Source organism: Ceratotherium simum, chromosome 14 (assembly GCF_057802395.1).
Source record: "Ceratotherium simum simum isolate JZ-2026a chromosome 14, ASM5780239v1, whole genome shotgun sequence".
In the NCBI taxonomy this organism is placed as follows: domain Eukaryota; kingdom Metazoa; phylum Chordata; class Mammalia; order Perissodactyla; family Rhinocerotidae; genus Ceratotherium; species Ceratotherium simum.
Window position 1 is genome coordinate 22,294,611 of NC_141913.1, and position 26,402 is coordinate 22,321,012.

At 36.8% G+C, this 26,402-nt stretch overlaps 1 protein-coding gene and 1 long non-coding RNA gene across 2 annotated transcripts in view; one reads left to right on the forward strand and one right to left on the reverse strand.

Moving 5' to 3' along the window:
- Nucleotides 1-26,402, reverse strand: part of LOC147915275 (uncharacterized) — a 156,092-nt gene that overhangs the window by 45,946 nt on the left and 83,744 nt on the right. The gene's annotated exons all lie outside the window — the stretch shown is intronic.
- DSG4 (desmoglein 4) overlaps nt 1-26,402 on the forward strand; it is a 60,675-nt gene that overhangs the window by 22,931 nt on the left and 11,342 nt on the right. Inside the window, 9 exon segments of the mRNA XM_087439395.1 lie at nt 8,701-8,774; nt 10,299-10,430; nt 12,104-12,259; nt 12,916-13,060; nt 15,154-15,320; nt 15,586-15,720; nt 16,559-16,744; nt 22,402-22,673; nt 23,977-24,116. Coding sequence (XP_087295521.1) covers nt 8,701-8,774; nt 10,299-10,430; nt 12,104-12,259; nt 12,916-13,060; nt 15,154-15,320; nt 15,586-15,720; nt 16,559-16,744; nt 22,402-22,673; nt 23,977-24,116 — 1,407 coding nt within the window.

The window sequence follows — 26,402 nt, forward strand, 5'->3', positions numbered from 1 at the left end:
ATTTTTATAAGTATTATTCAGGAGAGAAGTGCTTAGTAATAAGTTGGTCCCAGGTGTGCAAATAACTTCAAGAACTGACTTCAAAAAGGTAAGTCATAGATACAAAAAAATAGCCTGGTTCAGCACCTACTACTTTAAATACACTCAGCATGCAAAAGAATAATATGTATTCTAATATTGCAATAAGCACATGTAATGGCTTAGATAATACATATTTTACATAAAATATCATATTCTCTCTAGGAAAAAGTATTAAAAAAGAAAACTAGGGGCCAGCCTGGTTGCATAGCGGTTTAGTTCACGCCTTCCTCTTTGGCGGCCCAGGGTTCGCCGGTTCAGATCCTGGGCCCAGACCTACTCACTGCTCATTAAGCTATGGTGAGGCGGTGTCCCACTTAGAAGAGTTACAACTCTACAACTATGATATACAACTATGCACAGGGGCTTTGGGGAGAATAAAGAAAAAGAGGAAGATTGGCAACAGATGTTAGCACAGAGTCTATCTTCCTCAAAAAAAAAAAAAGAAAACTAGGCCCAGAAAAACTTCAGCAACGTGCCAAAAGTTAGATTGCTACAGAATATCTTGTATCCCATTATTCTCCCTCGAATGTATACATCATAACAGGTCAGAACTTGTCTTGCACACAAAGGACAGTGCCTGTCACATAATATTATATCGATGAAAATTTTTGAATGAATGAATGAATTTAGTTTCTAATTTATCTTTTTTACCAAGTCACTTCACCATATTTCCCATCTATATGCTAATAGGCAACTTTAATGTGGTTAGTGAGCTTCAAAGTGAGTTTGAGGATTTAAAATTGAGACAATCAAGGAGTTGGAAAGGTAAATAGAAGTATCTTCATTTTACAAATAAAGAAACTTTCAGGACATAAGTGATTCATAAATGTACTATAAGTGGTACAGTTGGAATTAGAACCAATACTAGATGTCCAAAATTCTACCCACTGTTCCGGAATTGCCTTCTTTCCCCCAATTGGGCCAACACTGCATCCTGTATATGCTTCTTTTACAATGTCTATAACATTCCAGTATCTTTATCTGCTTTCCCTCCTCTTTTAACATGTGAGCCTCTAGACAGGTACTCCGTCTTGGTCTTCATCGTATTCTCAGAGATTAGCACAGAGGCATCCATTTTAGCTTCTTAGGCACTTTTATATTGCCAGAAAAAGTCCTACTCAGGTTGCTTCAGTTAACGCAATTTATTGTAAGGACGTCCAAAGAAAAAAGACAGAAAACTCTCATCAACCAGGCCACAGAGACTGTGACGCACTCAGGATACCACGTATCGCTCCAAGTTATTTTTGCTCCCCCCACTTGCAGGCGCCTCTAATTCCCTTTTCCAGTACTCCACCATTATGGTAACTGGTTCAGCCATCGCATGTTGTGTGATGTCTTTTAGCCAGGCTCTCGGGCCAAACCACATCCTAGAATGATGCATGACCTACATAGGCTCTAAAAAGGTGACTTTTAGAGGCAAGGAATTTCTGCAATTATCCAGGAGCGCATAACTATTCCTCACAGTTTAATTGAGGTTCATGCAGTTATGCTACCATGTGTGATTTAGGAAGATGATGTCATTTCATGTTTCTTCCAAAACACCCATCCATAGGTGTTTCCTGGAAATTGAGGAGCCTCCTATGAGCCCATGAGGGCTCATGATTTCGTGGAGCCTGAGAATAAAATCTGCTGAGTTCCTTCAGGGAGAGCTGCACATAAAGGGAGGGGGTTTGGAGGGCTTAGCTACGGTTACCCTCGTCAGCACAGCCAGCTGAGCAGGATGAAGAAATACCAGAAGTGTAACACGGAGGCCTCCATCAGGCACAATATAAGTTCTGCTAGATAAGAACCCTGGGATCTGGCATTGCAACTGCCCCAGCCTAAAACAAAATGTCAGGGACAGCAAAAGAAAGAAAAAGAGCTTATACTCAAGGATTCTCAGGGCTACCTGGGACTGTTGCTATCCTTCAATTGAATTGGGTTCTGTAGAGAGGACAAGAGCAAGTAAAATGAACTCAAAACACTTCCTTTATCCCTTGAAACCGAGAACTAATATGGTTGATGTGGCTCATTTCAAGACTTTAAAAATGATTGACTTGTACTTTTATATGTCAGGGGGTGCTGTAAACATATCCGCTAAAGCACAGAAAACTCCTCTTTCCCCGTTCCTTCTTCTTTATAAATGTACTGAGCATTTACTGGGTCTACCTTTTCACATGTTGGATTCTACTTAGATCAGAACCTGAATCAGAGAGAGGCTCGAAGGTCACACAACTGGTAAACAGAGTCATACTCAGTTCTTCTGCCTCCAAGGCTAAAGTATTTGTCTCTAAACCACATTGCTTTTTATGTAGTTAAACTATAATTTAAGGCTACATATACATTTTGGGATATAAATTATTTGACTTAGAAATACACACCGATTTAAGAAACTGAATTGCTACTATAACAATAGTTTTCATTTGAGGCATGGATAGCCCTGAGATACATGAGCACTTCAAAGCGTACAAGTGCACAGATAGTTTTAAGGGAATCATTTACTAGATCCTCAGCTCCCATTTATATATATTATTTACTTAAGTCAACCTACTGTGTATGCACCTGAACATGAGGTATCAAGCTGCTTCTCCTCTCCCAAATCCCCTTTAAAAATAAAAACGTCCCACCTCTCACCCATGGCAAAGATTACTATGTTGTACTGCAAAGATTGTAAAAGAATCCAGGGCACTAAGCTAAGGGATAATTCAAAATATCGATGTCAGTACTGAGAAGGAGAATTGACTCTAAAGCTTGTAATTAACACTTTTGCAAGTCATGTGGTTTTCAATTATGTACTTTCAACAAAATTCAAAGAGAACCTAATAAAGTTGTCAGCTAATAGGTCATTTTAAAAATCATTTTTAATGATAGATTACTCTGTATATTTAGGTTATATAATTCAAAATAAGTTTAAAGAATTTAATGACTCTGCTACTAAAAGAAAAAATCCCCCAAAGTCATCTACCTATTTATGTGAACAAGTTTTCTCAGTACTTACAACTGAAAAACCAAGCCAAACAAAATAGAATTGATGCTAAAACTTGTTTAATTCTAGCAATAAGTAATATTTATTCATGAACTAATTTTTTAAAGCTTCATCCATCTCTTTGCAATGAACTTCTGATGAAATTTTACCTTCTATATTTAATAATATTAATATAATATTAATAAATAATATGTCAAAGTTTCCATATTTGCACAATATTTAATCAATTGTGCTGCTAATAAAAATTGTAAAGGTAATTCAATCTAGATGAAATTGATCTTTAACACTTAGCATCTTGCAATTATAGAATTCCAATAAAATAAATTTCTATTCATATACATATTTTTGTTGCAGAGAAGTATGATAGACTGCTCAACAAAAGCCTTAAAAATATATTAAAATATATTTAAAGCTTAAAAATAATTCCAGTAGGATGAACCTAAGGAGGATACGATTCACTACATGGAAGTAGGATACAAGAGTTCAAGGAGAAATAGAAATGAAATAAAATTTCCAATTATTAGAGAAGAACTTATCCATTCTTTAACGGATGGGACCGGGCATCAAACGATTGCAACATTTAGATTTTGTTGGCTACATTTAAAAAGTAATGTAGTGGGGGGCCGGCCCCATGGTGTAGCGGTTAAGTGAGTGCGCTCCACTGCCAGCAACCCAGGTTCGGATCCCAGGCGCACACGATGTACCACTTGTCAGGCCATGCTGTGGCGGCGTCCCATATAAAGTAGAGGAAGATGGGCACAGCTGTTAGCCCAGGGCCAGTCTTCCTCAGCAAAAAGAGGAGGATTGGCGTGGATGTTAGCTCAGGGCTGATCTTCCTCACAAAAAATAATAAATAAATAAATAAAAGTAATGTAGCAATTTTATTTTAAAATACCAACATTTACAATATTCTTAAATTCCATCCTTTGCAGCTATTTAAACTTATAATGAAATCTTTTAGATGTCACTATAGAAAATTTTGAAGAAGCACATGTTTTTCAAAAAGTTTTAAGGCCAAATGAAGCAAAATATTTTGAAGACCTCTGCAAGACAATTTTAGGAGTAGTCAACAGAAACATCAATATTTTCCCAGAGCCAGGGGCCACAATTATATGACAGCACAGTGTAAGAAAAACCAGAGTGATTTGGTAAAATAATATCAAGTGATTCAAGAGAAGCTTTAGGTGCTGAGTAAATGAATTGTTAAAACATTAACTGGGACATTAAAATTTTACCAATTTATTTGAGGAAAAATCAATTAAAATCAGATACCGCCAAACCAAAAGTGGTTAGAGACGCTCTGCCAATGGAAGATGGGGAAAAACTTCTATAGAGAAGAGGCAGAAGCAAAGTAAGGACATTGTTGAGTGGCTATAGCTTAAAGCCTAGTTGGTTGTTTGTCATGGGTTGTCCTTATGTCTCAATTTCGTAACCTTGAGGCATTTACAGGCTTAGATTTTGGTTTGCTTACATAGGCACCATGGCATCAGAGCCACTTCAGTCTAATGGCCTCCTTGTTTAATTAATTTAACAAAATATCAGTAGAATGGTGATCTGGGTTCATTCTTGAGCTGATGTTTTCACACTGCATAGATACAATACTAACCTTGAAGGCTTGTTGTAAACAGACAGAAACCAGGGCGAGGATACAGTGAAAATTACCTGCCACATCTCTGATTGAATTATGAGCAGAACCTCAGCTAGGACTCACTCGCACCACTTTCCAGATAAAATTAGGTTATTGGGTTGATTATAGCTCTGAGAGTCAACAGCATAATGACGCTACCGTGATTCTGTCAGGCCTAAGACGAGTGGGGAAGGGAGAGAGGAACACGTAGAAGAGAACATCAAAGAGAGAAAGAAAGAGAGAAAAGGAGAAGCAGAGGAGAGGAAGAAAAGAGAGACAAGTAGGAAGCTGAAGACAAGGAGAGAGAGCTTCTTATTAACCACAGGCTCATGTGGCAAGCTCACCAACCTTCTGGCATCCACCAAGGTAGCACTTCCAGTTAATGTCCCACAAGAGGACAGTGCCAGAGAACCACACGTCAGAGTTTAATCCGCAGCATTAAACTGCAGAATCTATCAGTTCTGTTATCCTAGTGTCCCAGTGACCCGAATGGAAGGCATCTATTAAAATGATACATAAGGCAACCTTCAAAACGTATGATGTCTCTATGTGGTTTTTCTTAGAAGTCAGCTTTATTGAGATATGATTTATATACAATAACATTCACCCTTTTAAGTGTACAGTTCTATGATTTTTGACAAACACATACAGTTGTGTAAACATCAACACAATCAAGAACATTTCCATCACTCCAGAAAATTCCTTTGTGTTCTTTTATAGTCAACCCATAACCCTACTCCCAGACCCTGGCAACCACTTATCTGTTTTATGTCCTATAGTTTTGCCTTTTCAAGAATATCACATAAATGGAATTATATAGTATGTTTTGGTGTGAACATATACTTTCATTTCTTTTGGGTAAACACCTAACAGTGAGACGGCTGGGTCGTATGGTCTAATGATTAATCGTACAAGAAATTTCCAAACTGCTTTCCAATGTGGCTGGACAATTTTACATTCCCATCAGCAGTGCATAAGGGTGGCAGTACTTGGGATTGTCAGGGTTTTGTTTTTGGCAATTCTGATAATTGTGTAGTGGTATCTCATTTTTATTCTAATTTGCATTTCCTTAATACAAGTCATTCTCTTTTTTATTGAGGTCACATTGCTTTATAAATATAAATTTCAAGTGTATATCATTATATTTCGTTATGTGTTAATTGACATGGAGCTTTACCACGATAACTGTTGAATGCAAAATTACTAAATGGTGTGTATAATTTCCTTTTGGTTAAAAATAATTACAATTTGTATAAGTATGTGTTTTTGAAAAACGAAGCCTGAAAGAATTTCTTCAAATATTAACAGTGTCATGATCTCTAAGCAATAGGATTCTGTGTGATTTTTACCTTTTCTTATATCTTCCAGAATCATCTACTTTTCTAACAAAAAGAATACCTAACTCTCAAAAAGCAATATTTATTATGAAGTGAAACATCCTATGCAACCAAAAAGACCATCTTCTATTAAATATTGAACTTCTCTTCCAGGTCTAGATATTTTACCAATGTCTAATAAAAGAACACGTGAGGGAGAAAGTACATTAAGAGGAAACACTATGCCCTACTGCCAAATTTTTATCTGTATTTTTCCCCCTTCTGGACTCAGCTGTCATTCCAAATCCCCACCACACCCTCCACTCCCTCTTACACCCCCCTCATATCTGCAAAATCTGCTCTGCTCCCATTCCACCCATCACAGTCTCTGTCTAGTCTCAGTTCATTGGAGCTCCCTGGTTTTACTCTGCTCCCTGACTCGCTGAAGTTCACAACAGTATCTTATCACCTCCCTGAATCTCCATGCTGCCTTGATAACAATCCCCAACGCTGGGACAGCCGGTGGCATTCCTTCTCGTCCCACTCCCAGGTTGCCAAGTTCTACTAGAGAAGGCACAAAACAGATGGGCTGCGCATCATATTCTTGCTTGCTAATCTCAACTGGTCCTCCAACTCTTCATCAACTCCGGAACAATAGTTTATTTTCTCTGTTTCTAATTTTCTGTGCTCAAGTGTTCCCTAACTCAAGAATGCTAGGTGGGCCTACCATCCTCTCTGATTCATGGCATTTAGTTGGTATCCTGTCACCTTCCCTTCTTGACAGTCTCCTCTATCCCTTCCCCATTCCTCCTCACTCCAACTCTGAAAACCTATGGAATAGGCACGTGCATAATTTTCCTCCAATTACACTTCAAAATTATTTTCTATCTTCATTGTAGTCTTTTGACCTTCTGTTTCAGAAGAAGAAATAGTCTTCCTCATTATCAGATCTCTTTTACTTGCACTGTTGATTCAGCCATTCCTATTGGCTCTTTATCACAATTGTAACTACTCTTTGATTTCTTTCTCCTTCTCCTCCTCCTTTCTCCCTTCTTCTCCTTCTATCACTCTTTCTCCACAAACCCCTTTCCCTCCTCCTGTAGACCGTATAATTGGTCATGGTTTCCCAACCTAAAACATATGTCTTGATCTAACTAACTCCTCAAACTGCATCATACCTCTCACATTTCTTTTATCTTCTAACTTGAAAATGTAATCTACAATTGCTATTTCTACTTTCTCAATAACTCATTCCTTGACTCCTGCAATTTGACTTATGCCACTTGCAAAAGTTGGCAATGCCTGCCTGCTTTAACATCCCAGGACCTTCTTACTTCCCATTCTCCTTGACCTTGCTATGACACACAAACCATTAAATACTCCCTCTTTGTCAAACTTCTTTTCACTGTACTCCACTCATTCTGCCTCCTTTCTGGCTACTTCCTCTCCATCTCCTTATCCAATCTCTTCTTTCTGAACTCAGCTTTGTTACTAACCCATCACTTCTTGCCGTTCTCACACTAACAGAATCTGCTCTGCACCCACAACCTTTGACTTCTCTATTCTTTTAGTCTCTCAGAGCCCTCCACTTTTAGACTTCTTCCTTTCCCTGCACAAATATACGCATTTCCCATAAGATTTTCTTTCCTCCCTACTTCATTTATCTTCCTAAACTGTTTCATGTTATGGCCTCACTTCCTTCAACTTTAAATAGCATTCCTGTTTGGATAAATTCCACTTCTTCAGCTTTTATATCTATCCCAAATTTTAGAAACACACCGAAAATAAATAAAACAAACTTAAGTCGTCATCTTCCTGCAGTGATATTCTCTCGCTAAATTTTCTGTTTCTAGTAATAGTTCCATTCTCCCAGAAAGCCAAGCTTACATCACCTGAATCATCTGACTCTTCCTCACAATCTATAAGCCCTAACAGTTCTTTGGTAAAATCTCCAATCTCTCTTTTCCATTCTCTCCATTCTCTCCTTTCCACTGCCACTCTAGCACCCATGTTCATGTTCTAACTATGTATTACCTAAGCAATTGCTAATTCCTAAGTGTCTCAACTTCAAAGGTTTTTCCCTTGTAATCTCCCCTTTGTATGAAGGGAATGTTTGAAAAACAATGTTTTTGCCGCTCCCAGTCCCTACCCAATAAAGTCCAAACTCCTTAGTCTGGAATATAAAGCACTTCATGCTCTGCCTCCAAACTGACTTTCCAAACCTTGTCTCCTATGTCTCCTCACTATTTCCTCTACCTTCCAGCTAATCATATTATTCACCATTTCTGGAACATCCTCTGAAACTTAGTGCCTTTAAACTAGTGTTCATGTTTTACTCTGGCTGAAATTTTCTTGCCCATCAATTCCTCTTATCAAAGCAGCTTCATCCTGCAGAGCCCTTTCAAATACCTGCTCTCCTATGAGGGCTTCCCAAAATTCAATTTGATAACAAGATGTCTGCTCTAGCCCCGCACTGAGCCCATTAGTGCCTCTGTTGAAGCACGTATCCTAGCCTGCCCTGCTGTAGAGCTATGTGTTTGTCTTCCCTAAAAGTATAAAAGTATAAAAGCCTTTGGAGCACCAAAAGTCTGTATTATTCATTCATTTTGTATTATCCATGTTTATTCCATATTATTAACAAAATGTATATTCAAGAAATGAAATAATAAGACAACATTGTCAATGTTTTTATGACACTGATTCCTTTCAAGTCTGCATATTTATACTAATGTTGTGCCTTCTATAGCAGGTGGTGCTGGAAGTAAACAGTGAATTTATTGTTGAGGTAATGTATAATAAAACTATTTTCTCAATTTAAAATTAAAAGGAAAACTGAATTTTGTAATACATCATATATTTAAAAAATCAGAATATTTGAAACCATAATTGTCCAGATAAAAGTTAAGAGAAAAAAACCTCTGCTGAACTGAAATAGCAATGGTGAAGCCCATATTCCCAAATATCCATACTCTTATGCATGGTTTGTGACAACTCAGTGTCATAGTAACTTCTACTTATCAAACTATACTGGTAGCTTATTTATATATTTCCCAATCTAAAGCAAAGCAAAATAAACAAAGTAACACATGAGAATGGGGATAGGATCTTTAGACAATTACGTTAGCAAGAAAGACAACTGATGGTCAATCAATGAAGGAAAAATACTAAAATAAAAAATATGTAATCACAACTAAATAGAACAACAAAGAATCTGGTGCCATTTAGAATGGGACTCAGGAAATAAACCTTCTCTGGCAAGGCTTTACTTTATTATGGTAGTTAAATTTTCATTATGATGATCTCAAATCACTTAAAAAGTAAAATGACTTTTCTAATCTATGTTGACAAAATAGGGAATATGTGGTGCATTTCAGGAAGTTGTATCAAAATGGGGAAAAATGTAAATGCTTTGGTTCTTGAAAGGGTAAGCTCCGTTCACACTGAACATCTTCTTCCCCCAAAGTGGTATTTAAGAGAAGCCTTAGCTTAAACAAACATACAATCATCCATATCTCAATAGGTACGTTAGAAGTTACAAATATACACATATATACGCTTATGTTTATGCACGTATACAAATATGTTTACAGATGCAGTAACATTTCTAAGCTCTTTAATAGTACAAAATCCTTAAACACCCTCCAACAATAGCAACATAAGACTACAAAGAGAAAAACATAGCAAGCAGAGACACAAATGGACAGCATTGAGGAGCCAGACAGGTGTCCACACAGTTATTGCTGGTACCATCAATTCAGTCAAAATATTCTTCTGATCCTGCAATGATGTATTTGGATGCTTGGCCAGAGTGGTGTCCTTAACAACAGAAGAGAAAACTCCCTTCCCTCTTTCAGGTGAGCACACTCACCAGCGCAACTTTCCTTTTGTGAGGAATGCACTCACAGGGAACACCAGCAATCTTTCAGTCTCTAGAGACCAGAAAGCCTGGTCAGAGCTCAATGACGGGTGAGGCGAGAAAGACCTCTACATGGTGGGGGTAGATTGAAAGAACAAGAACTATACCGTATTAGCCAGTATAATGCATTATGAACTCCACACATACCTAATGAAGTTTGTTTCACTAGAGTCATATAGTTAGAAGTGAGATGATTCCAAAAGATGAAAGTTATACAGATGTACAGATGACAAAGTTATATCTATTTAGAATTGTGAATTAGGAAAAACTTTCTTTGTTCCTGAAATTCAATACCACTGCTTCTTCTGAGTGCACCTTACAGTGCTGAATAAACGTCCTTACTAAGTAAAACTGTTCTAACACTGTACGAAATGTGAACTATTTTTGCTTAAGGTGAAAGAATTAGACATTGAAAATGGCACTACAAAATGGCAAACTGTCAGAAGACAGAAGCGGGAGTGGATCAAGTTTGCTGCGGCCTGTCGAGAGGGAGAGGACAACTCCAAGAGGAATCCGATTGCCAAAGTAAGTGCTGAAATAAACAGGAGGATCCTGTGCTGATAACAAATGCTTCTGCAGGGCAGGAAAGCCCTCCCACATTTCAAGGATTTGCGGTCTTCACTACTCCATAGCGATCTGGGAAGATGGGTGACATCTAGTCATTTGCTTGCATTGCCGAGGCACTGTTTTGAATGTCACATTCCGGGAGCTGATACAGAGCAGGGGTCCTTGAGTGATCCTAGAACAGAGACTTGGATCTCCAGCACCACTGGGCTTTGTCTGTCCGTTTGTGTTCTCATAATCATCACCTGCATATGTTATAGGAAATTTATGCATGTATTAATAGTCTTCTATCCCTCCCAAAAATCAAAGGTTTATCATATATATTGATTAATTCTCTCCAAGAAAGTAAGGACAGTGTCAAAAGTTCCCACTAGATTCCTACACCCAGAAATTAGGAGAGTCTTGAAAGGTATTTCAAATAATGGCTATCAATAAGGAAGGAGAGTTAAGGGAAGAAAGTGTGATAAATTGGTCCTTGAAGGATAGGAGCCACATCAACAGCTTCACTAGCTCTTTCTAGGCATCTTGGCCTTGGCCTACTAGTGAAATTATAATACTCATCTACCAGAACTCCTTCCTTAGGCTTTACATTAAATGCCTTAGGCTTTACATTAAAAATATTGTAAGCATCAGCAACGATCTTACAGATATAACTTCAGCTCAAGGTAAGAGATTTATTTTCTCTCAGAGGTTTTCAAATTTTTGGAAAGCTTGGAAATTGCCATTGTCTCCATTCAATTCATGGTTATAGCTTTGTTTATGTTATCCCACTTGTACTACATATTCTTTTCTTTTTATTTGCATTTAGGGGATTTCCTGGATTTTCATCTATATAAATAATCTCTGTGGATTAGAGTGGAGCTCATCCAAGTTGTATTTCTAGCCGTCTTTATTTAATTGTGGATATTTGGGTAACAAATCGTAGTATTTTACTGAGTGTTCTCATTTTTAGTATATAGGTTAGATTTCTAAATTTAAACTACCTTTGCCTAAATTTACGAGCAATAGATATAAAGCTATTAAAACAAAACCTATATCACAGAATATTTGCCATAAAATCTATTTGTCAGATAAGTGATATGGTAGGTTTTCATTTATAAAATTATTGCCAATATCTCTAAACCCTGTATTTCTCTTCTGGTTTTCTTAAGTCATCTATAATTTTTTTAATTCATTTTTATTTTTTAAATTTTTTATTTAAATCTCTAACTAAAGTCTAAGCAGGGTACATACTAATATGACACAATCTTTTATAAAATAATAAAGATGGTGATTTCTTCTGTCAAACTCTTTATATGCAAAGAAAAGTCAGAGAATTAAATAATGTACTGTTAATAATAACAAATCTAATATCAAATGTGTATGTGCCATATGCCAGGCAATGGGGTGTGGTATATATATGTTACCTCATACAATCCCCACAAACCTAGGATATAGGTGGTATTATTCCATTTTAAGCTGGTGCTTGACAAAGTTAAGTGAATTCTCTAAAGTCACACAGGCCTGAGTCATGGTACCGGGTTTCAATCCAAAGCCCCTCTGGCTGCAAAGCCCATTCCCTTCTCATTCCACTACACTCTGAAGTTCATGATATACTCTAAATTAGATCACAATCCTAGCCATTTTCCTCATAGATTCGATCAGACTGCGAAGTGAACCAGAAGATTACATACCGCATCTCTGGGGTAGGAATTGACCGACCTCCTTACGGAGTGTTCACCATCAATCCTCGGACTGGGGAAATTAACATCACCTCTGTGGTGGACAGAGAGATAACTCCACTCTTCTTGGTAAGTCACAGCAGTGTGTTTTGATTTATCATGTTATTTTTCTTCCTTGTTTTAAAAAAATATCATCTTAGGACTAATGCTTACTTTTGTTTGTTTGTTTGTTTGTTTTAGGAAGATTGGTCCTGTGCTAACATCTGTTGCCAATCTTCCTCTTTTTCTTTTTTCTCTTCAAAGCCCAAGTACATAGCTGTGTATCATAGCTGTAGAGTTGTAGGTCTTCTATTTGGGACACCACCTCAGCATGGTTTGATGAGCAGTGAGTAGGTCTGCGCCCAGGATCCGAACTGAAGAACCCCGGGCCGCCAAAGTGGAATGTGCCAACTTAACCGCTACTCCACCTGGCCGGCCCCTAATGCTTACTTTTGATAAAACAGACTAGACTGAAACCAAATAAAGAGCTTGAAGACATGGAAAGAGCATGAAAATATAAGTTTTATAGTTCAGGATTCTCTGTTGGGTTGCATATGCCTGTGACCAAATGTCCTGATAATATTTAAATGACTAGACTATATAGTAATATAGTATAGTATATATATAGTAATATAGTCTGAATTCACCAGGAAAATTGATTCTTTGCACATTTCCTGATATATTTTCAAGCATGTTACTTAATTTCCTTTGGTGGAGAAAGACAGTTTTTTTCCAACTTTCCACAGATCTATTGCCGGGCTCTGAATTTACGGGGTGAAGATTTAGAAAGGCCTCTTGAGCTTAGAGTCAAAGTTATGGACATAAATGACAACCCTCCAGTCTTTACACAAAATGTTTACACAGCCAGCATTGAAGAAAACAGCAATGCAAGTAAGTGGAATGACACCTCTTCTCTGCATGATACCATACCTATTTCTCTTGGTCAAAAGCTTTAGGAGATTGAAGTACAGATAATTTAAAGACAAGAAAAAGTCAAACTTGTATTTTGAATAAACCCCACAAATTCTAACTTAAAACTGACCTAGAAAAAAAATCATGTCTAAAATTCTAAATATCCTCCGTTTTGTAGAGGATTCTTTATAATGTGATGTAGCAGGGTAGAAGGCCTAGCGCCTTCCTCGGAGATTGTTACTGGGCTCATGATTAACTTAATCCAAATGAGTAAACTGAGGAAGAAGCCATGAATGTGTACAAGGGCTCTGTTCTGGTCTCTTCCTCAAATTCTGGGTGGAACCACAGCAGACAGAGAGTGATGGAGGGTGCATCTGCCAGTGTACCCATCAGACCAGTCACCGAGGGTCATCACTGGTCTTCATAGTCTACACTCATTTTTTTCACTTTTTTCCACCCCACTTTAATTCTACCTCCAACTCTAATACCCTTCTCTTTTTCCCTATTTCTATCACTTCTCCTGAACTTCTTTCCTTTCTATACTTAGGCTTTTCCCATATTGCAACTTTCTTCTCTTCTCTCTCTCTTTGCCTTCTGCCTCTTTCTTCCCCCCAAAACTTCCGTAAGTTATTAGTCTTATAATCCTTTTTCCATAAGTGTCAATAATTGATTTGCTTTCCTGGTAGTTTGTGAACCTGGTTCTGGTACATGTATGGATGTACTCAGCTTTGCTGAAATAACCTTGCAACTTCTTATGTATAATAATACACCTTAATATTCCTTTTCCTTTCACATCTATGTCTGCATTTATACCTCTAAATAAAATCTCAGGAAAAAGAATAGAAAAAAGAAATTTCAGAAGAAAGCCAGAGAAGAAAACAAGGTAAAGCTACCAAGGGACGAAGAAAGAAGGATGGAGAAGTGTGGAGGAAAAGAGAAAAGAGACTGGAGGAGAGAAGGAAAGAGATAACAAAAGGGAGAGGTTGAGAGGGGCTGTTAGGAGAACTCCTTCTTCAGATCCCCTAAAAAAAAGTGATGCTGAAAATCAGAAACACAAAATATTTTATAACAGAAGAAGGGAGGAGAGAGGCAAAGCCAGAGTTTTGCCTAAGACAGGCAACAAAGAGAGAGGGTCTCCAAAGCCCATCATTGTTTCCTTGTTGACGTATTTCAGGACAACTTTGGTGAAGGAAGAAAAGGTGAAACCCACATCCGTGTCCACATCCACGTCCACTCGGTTGCTGATTAGCAGCCTTGTTAATGCTCCCTCGTGTGAGGAGAGTTAACCACAGGGCCAGGGTGTACTTTCATAAACTATGACTTCCATGAAACCTGGCTCTTTCTATTCAAGGGGTCCCTGGATCTCTGTGCGAGGATTTTTCCCTTTGAAGCCTGGCTGGGAAGCAGAAAGACATCAGGGACCTGCCAACTCTGGAAAATATGTCCTGTGGGCTGATGTCCTTGGGGATTGGCCTAGGATGCCTGTTCTTTGTCCCTATAAATAATTAAGAACTTCTTATATTCCTGCAGACAAATCTTTTCAATAATTATATACTTTTGACTGTTCGGTAAAGTACTATTATCTTGCAAGGCAACCAAGAGTAATTCTCTACTTTCTGGATGAGCAAAAATAAAGAATATAGGTGCTCAGTAAATAATTGCAACACTGAATTTAATTAAGCTATAATCTTTCTTAATTAAGCATTTTAAAATAATTTCACAAGACCGTGGCAAAAACAAATTGATAAAATCGGTTTTCCAGCTTTATGATAAAGGCTACTGAACTTCTTTTTCACACATTAAAGATTACTACATTTTACTACTAATTTACCATTTAATCATTTAAGGAGTGCAAGTACTTTATAAACTTCTATAAAAAGGATTTTATAGAAGCAAACCACCGTTATTTTTGTAATCAATGGTGCAGCTGGAAGTTAGGTAATATATCCTCATGGAAAACTAGACAACAGAGAATTCAGAAGGCAGACCACTCTTTCTTCCTCTACAAGATGATTCGCTGAATTGATTCTAACAGAATCCCAAACATTCTCCATCTCTATCTTCATTTCTAGACACACTGGTAGTAAAGTTAAGTGCCACAGATGCAGATGAAGACAATCATCTGAATTCTAAAATTGCCTATAAGATCATCTCTCAGGAGCCAGCAGGTGCACCAATGTTCCTCCTGAACAGGCACACTGGAGAAGTCTGCACCACGTCAAGTTTCCTGGACAGAGAGGTAAAGCCTTCTATGAATGAATGAAAAGAAAGAGAGAATTCAATTTTGAAAAGATGAAGATGACATGATCCATGTATGCCCTTCTTCCAAAGTAAAGGAGGGAAGGAAAAATAATCCAACCATTATTTTTAAGGAAAATTATGAAAAGAAAAAATTATTAAAAGATTATATAAAATTATAAGAGAAAAGTGGAATAACAACATTAGAATGTATTGGATTTTATTCAAAACAAGATCTAAGTCTTACAATTCTTTTCCACTTTAAGCAACACAGTATGTATAACCTCCTCGTGAGGGGTTCAGATCGGGATGGAGCTACAGATGGACTGTCTTCCGAGTGTGAATGTAGAATCAAGGTTTTAGACGTCAACGATAATTTCCCCACCTTGGAGAAAACTTCTGTAAGTTATTACTCTTATAATCCTTTTTCCATAAGTGTCAATAATTGATTTGCTTTCCTGCTAGTTTGTGAACCTGGTTCTGTTACATGTATGGATGTACTCAGCTTTGCTGTATTAACCTTGGAACTTCTTATGTATAATAATACACCTTAATACTGCATGGTTGCTCTGAGTCACTATTCTGTGAAAGCAACACACTATCTCCTCCATACTCTCTACTCACAGAAATGTGGAAACATTAATAAAACTCTGGAAATCATGTAATAACATTGATAAATCTTTATATGCCTGATGATTTGCTGAATGAATTCTATACGAGTCCAAAACATTCTCAACTTCCGTTTTCATCTTTAGGCATAAAGAAGTATAAAATCAAAAACAGCAGCCCCAAATCTGGCTCACCGCCTGTTTTGGTAAAAACTTGTTTTATTGGCCAACAGCTGTACTCATTCCTTTTCATGTTGTCTGTGGCTGCTTTGATCCTACAGCAGCTGAGATGAGTAATTACAACACGAAGTCTCTGGCCCACAAAGCTTAATATATTTACTATCTGGCCCTTTACAGTAAAAGAAGGAAGTAAGGAAAACTAAAAATAGGCAAAAAAAATGAAACAAAGTGCCGGTTTGACCTTGATTTCACATACAACACAAGCAAATCAGTTTTATCATCTTATAATCATTTTATTCTTATATTTCTGATTGGACATATGGCATTTAATAATGGTGCAAAAATCATTGACATAGTTTGTTGTTATATTTTAAATGATAATTACTTATTTGTAAATATCTTTCCTCTTTTGAAAATTCATTGATTATAAAACTGATCTATGTCATTTCAGTACTCAGCAAGTATTGAAGAGAATTGTCTAAGTTCGGAACTGATACGATTACAAGCAATTGATCTTGATGAAGAAGGCACAGATAATTGGTTGGCAAAATATTTAATTCTCTCTGGAAATGAAGGGAATTGGTTTGATATTCAAACAGACCCACGAACCAACGAAGGCATTCTGAAAGTTGTCAAGGTACAGTATGGGATCTGCAATATTTTCTTCCAAAGAAGTTTCAAAATACTCTTAGAGACAGAATCTTCCTACAAAATCCATAACCGTGAATATATTTATATGGACAACTGCCGTAGTTAGTTTACTGTGTCAGTCTGAGAGTTCCAGCCCAGCAACACAATATTTATTTACCAGAAGAAATAAAAAGGCTATTTTGAGCTCATAGTGCCCAATACCTAGTTGAGAAGACAAAGCCAAGACCTCCAAATTAGACAATAATATGAAAGTTAAAAACATAATAAATAGTAGTATAGATATTATGATATTAACCATAATTAATTGCCAAATGAGTTAAATATGAGATACTGAGATAAGAGGTGAGATCCTTTCGAGTTATATTTGCCTGATAAGATTTCACGCAGGGAATAAGTTTTAAGCAGGACCTTATAACTGAGATTGCTGATGTGGGTAATGGAATGAGCAAACACGCAGAGGTGAGAAAATGTAAAGCATGTTCAGGGCATGGTGAGCAACCCTGTGGGGCTGTAGCAGAGTATTCCTGGAAGAAAGCAATGAGATGCAAAAACAGAGATGTCGAGTTGGAGTCAGTCCACTCAGAACCTTGAATATTGAACTACAGGGTTTGACTTTTTCCTATAGATTATTTTCTCTTCAACTACTTTATGCTTTTACTTTACGGACAACAGTCAAATCTAAAAATACAAATCAGAAACAAATAACACTACAAACCAATAAGATTCAAATTAACATTAATGGAATAAGGTAAATTAATTTTTCTCAAAGAAAATTACGACTAACAACAGAAATAGAAGTTAGAGCTATGAAAATACTTACTAATAGACACCACGCATTTGGTTTGGCATACAATGTGAACTGTGATTACTCCATTCTCTTACTACTATTCTCTATTCCAATTACTGTGAAACTTTTTTCAGACAGTGTATTAGAAAACCATTTAGGCTTCATCTAATGCAAACATATTGTTTATATATTGAGTTTTTCTCTGTTCTCTTTGCAATTTTCTGGAGCAATTATTACTTTACCATAAAACACAACCACTAGCACTGAAATCATATGATGCATTAATTTATGAGGTGATAACCAAAATTATGGAAAATATCTATACACACTTTTTAAGGTTATCATTCAAATGAACACACAAAATTTCAAAATTCCTTAATAGAACAAGAGGACTACAAGAATACACCATGGCCTTCCTTGAGAAACATTGTTTTGGGCCAGAGCTCAGCCAACTATGGCCCACAGGCCAAATCTGACCTGCCAACTTTTTGCAAATAAAGTTGTATTGGAACATAGCCACACTCATTCATTTACTTATTTTCTCTGACTCCACCCACACTCTAATGGCAAATTGAATGCTTGAAACAGAAATTGTATATTACCCCCAAAGCCTGAAATATTTACTCTCTGCTCTTAACCAAGTTTGCCAACCCCTGCTTATAGGCCAAAGAAAGCTTCAAGATAATTTTTTAAATAGCAGTAACATTATGAGCTCAACTCTGGAAAGATTAAAGTTAAAAAAATTATTATTATATTAATCAAGTCCTGAGGTGCTAAGAATCTAATCTAAGGCAATAGCAGTAAAAATAGAAATGAGGGAGCAGGTGTAAGTACCGTTGTCAAATGTGACATGGATTGGAAGAGAGAGACAAGAGGTCACCCACAACCTTATCAAATTCCGAATATTTACTCAAGCTTTTTCCCAGGGATCAGACTTTGTTCAACCCTGTATCTTGGTTAAAAATCAAGATCTAGACATGTGATGTAATTCTTACCTATCATCTTACGATCTTAATCATTGACTTTGCATATCATCTTGTAATATGTACCCGTTCTTTGCTTTTGGTCTGCCTCCCAAACTACTAAATTAATAGTAAGAACTTTGTGCGTAAACAACTTGACCTAAATATCTTTCCATCCCTAGCACCTGGCCCAGTGTACAGAAGATTGTAGAGACTCACAAAACTTTGAGGATAGTGTTGATATTGATATTTACCTGAAACTAATGGTGCAGCTCTCATCCAAATGGGAGTCATTGAGCTTGACTGCATAATTCATAATTTCTACATAAAATTATAAAAATCAAAAAAGAAAATATGTTCATAATTCAGGCAATGTACTATCTATGACATATAATGCCTCTTCTGTGAGAGCTGAAAGTTTTTTAAAGATATACTTACTTTATTGCCAAAAAAGAAAACTGTTAGAAATTCAATTTCATGAAAAATTGGTCAAGGTAGTTTTAGATGTTGTGTAATCAAAGTTATCTATTTTTCCTGGATGATAACTTCCCAAGTCTCTTAAAGAGAGCAGAAAAAAAAAATGTGCTTAAAAACACCAAAATAATATGGAGAGGCTAATTAAAATGAAATTTAAAACCTTAATATGTATGTTAGCACATAGCCAAAAGAACTACATATTTTAGAGAACGTACGTGTAATTGTCCCAGGACTTGGCATTTGGAATGAAGTCACTAATGTCCCCTTGCACCCTCTTAATTGTCACTCAGGCCACCATTTAACCTTGTAGAAAATGGCCCCTCAGCCATGGGCTTTTGAAGCTTTCTATAGCACTTTTCTTAGTCTGAGGACACTCTAAGTGATTCAGTTCAACTCAAATTTATTGAGAATTGCTATGTGCCAGGGACATGCAGGTGAATGAGACATGGTCCCTATTCTCAATGAACCTGTAGTTTACCAAGAGAAAATCTTTAAGAAAATCAAAAATCTCTCTGTCAATAATAACATCCTTTTGGTATTTACTGATAAATGTGTAAGGAAATACTAAGAAATAATATAAATATATGTGTGTACATATACACACTCACTTCAACACTGAAGAGAAAAGCAAAATGCTACCCACTTAGAATTCTAACAAATATTGGGTCTCTATTTTTATAATAATTCTATTTAATATTTATTAAGCAATCACTAAACACAAGCTATTGGGTTATATTGTGTGTATAGAGACTTTATGCATATTATCTCATTTAATTATCACAACTCTGGGAAGATTCCTTTTTTATAGAAAATGAAACAAAATCAAAGAGGAAAACTAACTTGTCTAAGTTCACTCAGGTGGCAAATGACAAAGACAAGATCCAACCAGGTCCCACTGATTCCAGAGTCATAATTAACTGCCACCTCTATTTCTCACCATGTCATTTGTGACCAACAAAACAAGTTTTAGAAAAAAACTAGCACCTTGAGATTTTTCCCTCTGAGTCTGTTCACCTCTGTAAGCTACTTCCCAACTGTGCGCCCTGCTGGTCTCTTCCAGACACATTTGTACCAGAAAATGTCAATTCCTGAAAAGCAGACCATACACACCCTGGCAGATATTTGACCATTTCCTTAGTTCCCTGACATAGAAAAACTGCCCCTTTTGGATGGAGACTTCTAACCTCCTCCATCTTTCACACTTAGTTCTAAAATGAATCAGCATCCTCTCAGAATTAGCAGTGTCATATCATATCAGACAAAAAAAACTGGTTGTGAGATTCTAAGAGCTTAGCTTTTATATTGCAATTTACTGAAGCAAAAAACCCACCAGAAGCCAAACCTATTTCTGGAAGGGTCATCTTCATGCTGAGCCTTTCCTGAGACTTGCTCTAGACCCCCACAGGCCGTGCCCACCCTCCACCCCCCACCCCCATTTCTAACACACACCTGCATATCCTTTGTAAGTGATTGTTCTTCAGTCATGCCTTAAACTGAAGAAACAGCTTTTCCAGCCTCTCCATCCTAACTCTAAGCAGAAACTTGGTGGTAAACAGTTGTTTTTATTGCTCTTTGCACAGCCCTGACCTCTGGGCACAATCAGAAGACCCTTGATAAAGGGGCCCACTTGCAAAGAATGGATGAGGACTCTCTGCCTTTCCCCTATCTTTTGTCTTCCCTGTTAGAGGGAAGATTAGCCTTCAACCAATTTCCTGTCCCTACAGTCTGTGAATTTCTCTAATTGACATAGCTTTAGAGACATATTAATATATTTTCACTACACTCCATTCAATAAGGAGAGAACTCTTCTGACAAACAAAACCACATCGGTGTATATGCATAAGAAAACCCCAGGGCCGGCCCCGTGGCTTAGCGGTTAAGTGCGCACGCTCCGCTACTGGCGGCCGGGGTTTGGACCCTGGGCGCGCACCCAGGCACCGCTTCTCCGGCCATGTTGAGGCCACGTCCCACATACAGCAACTAGAAGGATGTGCAACTATGACATACATCTACCGGGGCTTTGGGGGAAAAAGGAGGAGGTTTGGCAGTAGATGTTAGCTCAGAGCTGGTTTTCCTCAACAAAAAGAGGAGGATTAGCATGGATGATAGCTCAGGGCTGATCTTCCTCACAAAAAAAAAAAAAAAAAGAAGGCACAAAAAGGAAGGGGGAGCAAAATAATAATAATAATAATAAATAAGAAAACCCCAAGAGATTTTTCTATCAGGAGAGAGGATCCCAGATTTTTCATTTATTTGGAGATAGCATGTAATTCTAGAAAATAAAAATTAGGTTGTAGAAGAGGGATCTCTTCTAATTGAAAATTCACTTTTGAGGACACAATTCATGTTCACCTTTCTGCTAGGCATTATGTGGACCAGGGAGGGAAACAGATGTACGAAAGCAATAGAAATTCCAAACCTCAAGGATTTCAGCTGAAATTTAAGTGAGGCATGTTGACCCAGCCTCCAACAAGAACCCAAACGAATTGCTTTGAATGTTTATGTCTTATTAGTTCTTGTGAAGAATTTAACTAAAACCTAAGAAAACATTCATGAGGTCATAGAATTTCCCTGAGAAGCAGAGATTTATCTCAGGGTCTTGCTGATAGCACTGATAACCTCTGTTGTTGGTAAATATGTTGCAAGTGATGCTTACACTAGCTTCCAGAACACGTCTAAACAGACATTGCCCAATACTCCCTTTTTTACAACTGTTTTTTCACCTGTGACTTTTCATGTCATCACATCAATCATTCTGGATCAAAAGATTCTACTCATCTTTATCCAGAGAACCCATTTCAAAGGTGACTTTTCTCTGGGCATGGTATTTACTTATTTGATTGTGCCCTGTGAAGGAGTCTTCTTGTCCACCAGACTCAGCACAATTAAAGTATAGTTTAGGGCTGATTATGATAATCATGAATTCTTTAGAAGCTGTTTGCATCATTTTTTTAAAAAAAATTTACATATTCAATTACGTCACACAAATTGGTTCCTTTAATCTGCTGATTATACTGTCAAGAGATTCTCAGGTGTGAATTCTACAAAGGAAGCCTGCGTCCTATTTATTCATTCAATATTTGTGAACATATTTTATTTCATTCTAAGTTTTTCACTTTTCATAAACATCTCATTTGGAAAGAAAGATCATTTTTCATTTCAGTGTTTTTATGTAAAAAGTTCAAAACTCCAAAATTTGAGTCCCGTTTAAAGTCACAGGCTTCAATGACCTTTATACCTGATTATGCCAAAAGATAAATGGGATAACATATCTGAAATACCTAATGCAATAATACTTAAAATTTTATCAATTCAAAATCTGAATTGCATACCTCCTGGGCTTTATTCTAGTGTGTTGTTTTCTTACCGTGGCTTCTTACTCTATGAAAAGAGATTCCTTTTGCTGTTTCATTTCAGATGCTGGATTATGAACAAGTGCCTAATATTCATCTCAGCATTGGAGTTAAAAATGAAGCTGAATTTCATCACTCAGTTGCCTCTCAATTCCGAATGCACTCAACGCCTGTGAGAATTCAGGTTGTTAATGTGAGAGAAGGACCCACATTTCATCCAAATTCTATGACTTTCAGTGTTCGAGAAGGAATAAGAGGAGATTCCTCAATGAATTATGTGCTTGGCACATATACGGCTATAGATTTGGACACGGGAAATCCTGCCACAAATGTCAGGTACCTGTTAGAGTGACAAAGTGTGGTGTGTCCAGTGTTAATTCATGCAGTGTGTGCTAGGGTGTGTGGGTTGAAATACTTTTGGAGTTTTGCTTTGCTTTTCTTGCTCATTTGTTTGTTTTAGAAGACTACTGTGGCATTGACATTTTCTTAGAATTCTAATAGTGTTTTAGAGGCTGTAAGGGCTCCAACTGGTTGTAAGAGTAATTATGTCCAGGGAGCAATTGTAAGATCGAAGAGCCACCTACAGTTACTCTGTGAGTCTCTTTGATCTTTCATGGCCAGTTGTACCACCCTAGACCTGGGCTGATGAAGCCATGTTGTACACAATAAGACAGCATAAAAGATGTTTGTTTCCTTAAAGCCTGTGCTAGCTGACTTTGAGGCTAACTCCAATCCTCTGCTTAACCTAAGCCAAAAAAAAAAGATAATAGAAGAAGCTAAAAACAGGTGTTTCAGAAATTTGATGAGCGTGAAGAGAGTTAGAACTGGAGAAATAGAAAGGTAGGAATTAGGGCCATTAGATACATAGATTATACACAAATTAGACCTATGTAAGATATTTGGTAAAATAACTATAATGAATGATATAGGTATTCTTTATATCTTTCCCTTGTCCTTCTTTCCTTCTGCCCAATATTTTTGGAGTGAACAAAGTCTATTGACTTATAAATTACTTTGATATTAATAGTTTTGATTACTTAATCATCCAACAAATTAACAGACAATGAAAATTATGAAGTCTGTCAGTGTGGGATAGAAAAAAAGGACATGTCAGATAAGTGCCTTGGACACGAAATTGTGCCTGGTGTGGAGACCAGATCTTCTTCCAAAAAGGTCAAGCACTTGGAATCCATTATATGTAACAAAACCCATACACACAAGCCAAGTAGAGGATACCACAACCCCTAACAGGCCAACAATGAGGTGCTCTGAAACCAATATGCCTTAAAATCTAGGAAAAATAAAATACACCACATGTGAATGTGAATAAAGGATATTCCCTCAATATTGCTATGATTTAATATACAGACCTGAAATAGACTTATATGTTTTATTAACAATTATATTAAGAGCTAGAAGAGTAAGAATTATGAAATTTTAAAACTCTGTTGTGAACTTGTGCATTAATGTGTTAAATACCAGAATTTTATTAATATATATACATTTTATAAACCAAGACAATTATTGCTGTAAAGCATGCAAACACCATATATAAGTTTAACACATTGTAGTTCTTATATGACTTAAAATTACCAACTTTCAGATAAGCATAATGATGAACGTATTTATTTAAAAACAGGTATATCGTAGGACATGATGCAGGCAGCTGGTTAAAAGTTGATTCAAGGACTGCTGAGATACAATTTTCTAGGGAATTTGATACAAACTCAAAATATATTATCAATGGGATATACACAGCAGAGATCCTGGCTATAGATGGTAAGAAAGTTGATTTTCAATATTTTAATAAAATTATTATTATTACATTAAATATAAATATTATTCTAATGTTGATATTAGACTGACTCAAATAAAATATATCCTTTAGTGGTGTCTGCAAAACTTATAAAGAGTTCAAAATACCTTAGACTAAGAACTGAATTCAGTACACTTATAACCATCCTTTACATTTAAGTCATAATTTATTTCACCCACTTCCAAAAAAGGATTGTATATGACTTACAGAGTAAAGCATAAAAGCTAAAATATATAAATAAAATTCAGTTCCTGTTTATGGTCTCATCTCTTGAGGTGGTTAATTCAACTTGTAGAGTATGTTAGGAATGTTTACTTAAAGGAAGTACTACAAGGTGTGCACAAAGTTCATTTGAGGATGACCTGTGGGAAAGGCAGTGTCCCAAAGAGTATAGTTATTATAGAGCCACTAAAACTGAGCTACAGTGAGAGGCCTGTGTGAGTGTTGCTTAATCAGACATGTTGTCCAAAGTAAGATGTGAAGGACCAAGAAAGCACAAGATTATTCCAAATATAAGATCCAAATCAAAAGTTGTAAGTGCAGAGGCACTGAATTAATTTGTAAATGAGCTGCTTCTCATGTGGGAAAATCTACTAAGTATTCCTCTTGGTGAATAGCAACAGGAATTTATTTATTTATCAATAGTTAGTGATTGTCTGGAACAGTGCCTGGGAAAACAACTACTACAGAACAAAAAACAGAAAAAGGTCAGACAGATGGAGGACAATAGATGTCTCAGATACACACCTAAAAGAAAATAGATACTAAAGGTTTGCATTAAGTTTATATCTGAGCTTTACAGTAGCCAAACAAAGAGAAAAATAATGGGTGGTATAAGAAACCATGATAATACCCAAGCAATTACAATCCATGTACTCTGGTCTTCATCCTGCACGTGTCACTTTTAACATCTGGGTCAGTTATATAAATAACATAGTCTTATTTATTATCAGTATTCTAGAAGGCCTGTTCCTGAATGGATTCTAACCGTGTTAATCTCAGCTTATGTTTGTGCATTGGTCACATGTGAAAATCTTCAAAAACTACAATAAAAATTAATCATTTAAAGTGAATAAAGAGAGAGACAGAAACTATCAAAATGTATCGACAGAAAACTAAAAGTAAGAGCCATTGTTTATTCACCTAAGCAGAGAACCTGCACCAGCACAGAGCCATCCAGATGGTTCAGATAAGTTTGCTCAAGGATGCTTGGCCACCAGGTGAAGAGGCAGAGCACTTCCTACAGCAAATGCCATCAGGGAGCAAATTCAGTCAGCAACAGCTACTGCACGTTGTGAGCTGCCACACCACGAGGCCATAAGAAAGCTCCAGATGATCAGAGAATGATACAGAAAACAGTCTATGGGATAATCTGATGTCTCTCTAATGAGTCTAGAAGTCCAATGCTGAATAGGGTATAAGAACATACTGTACAAACCATGCAGGATATAGATAAGCTCCTGGTTGAATATCATTCAACTTACTAAATGACTGCAAAAAACATGCATGCAAAAAACATCTTGAAAAGAAGTTTATTAACTTCTGAAAAATGACCTAGTAAAATACCCTAATGATAATGTTCTAGTTTACAAATGAGAAAACTAAGATTCTTCACAAGTTAAAAACAAAATAATTCTTTACTCATTGTAACAGAACATAAAGTAGAAAAGTGGAATAAAAGCCCAGACTCCTATTTTTTGGTCCTCTGCCCTTCCTAATAAACTATACTAACCCAAAATTTGTTTCAAATGTGTTAGGAAAAAAATCTAATAAATTTATATTTGTTTTCAGAAGTGCCATTTCAGAGAGGAATAGCATCGAACGGATGAAATTAAAATAAATAGTGAAAACAGAAAGAAAAAATACACAAATAATTATTTAATTTCAACTGTGGTTATTTTCACAAACACAGGACTCAATAAGCATCCTGAATGGAAGGCTCTAGGCTAGTTTGGGGGTCTCATTTATGGGGACAGAGTGGGAATTTGTTGTTAGTGTCCTTACTCAATTCCAACGCCTAGGGACCCTGTGTACAGCAGAGCAGAACCCTGCCTGGTCTTTTTGCACCATCCTCTCACCTTCCCTTGCTCCACTGCTTTCATAGGGTTTTCATGGCCAATTTTTTCAGAATTGGTTGGCCAGCTTCCTTAGTCTGGAAGCTCTGTTGAATTCTGTCCACCACGTGACCCTGCTGATATATGAAATACTGTTGGCATATCTTGCACAGCCGACATGTAGCCACTACAGTA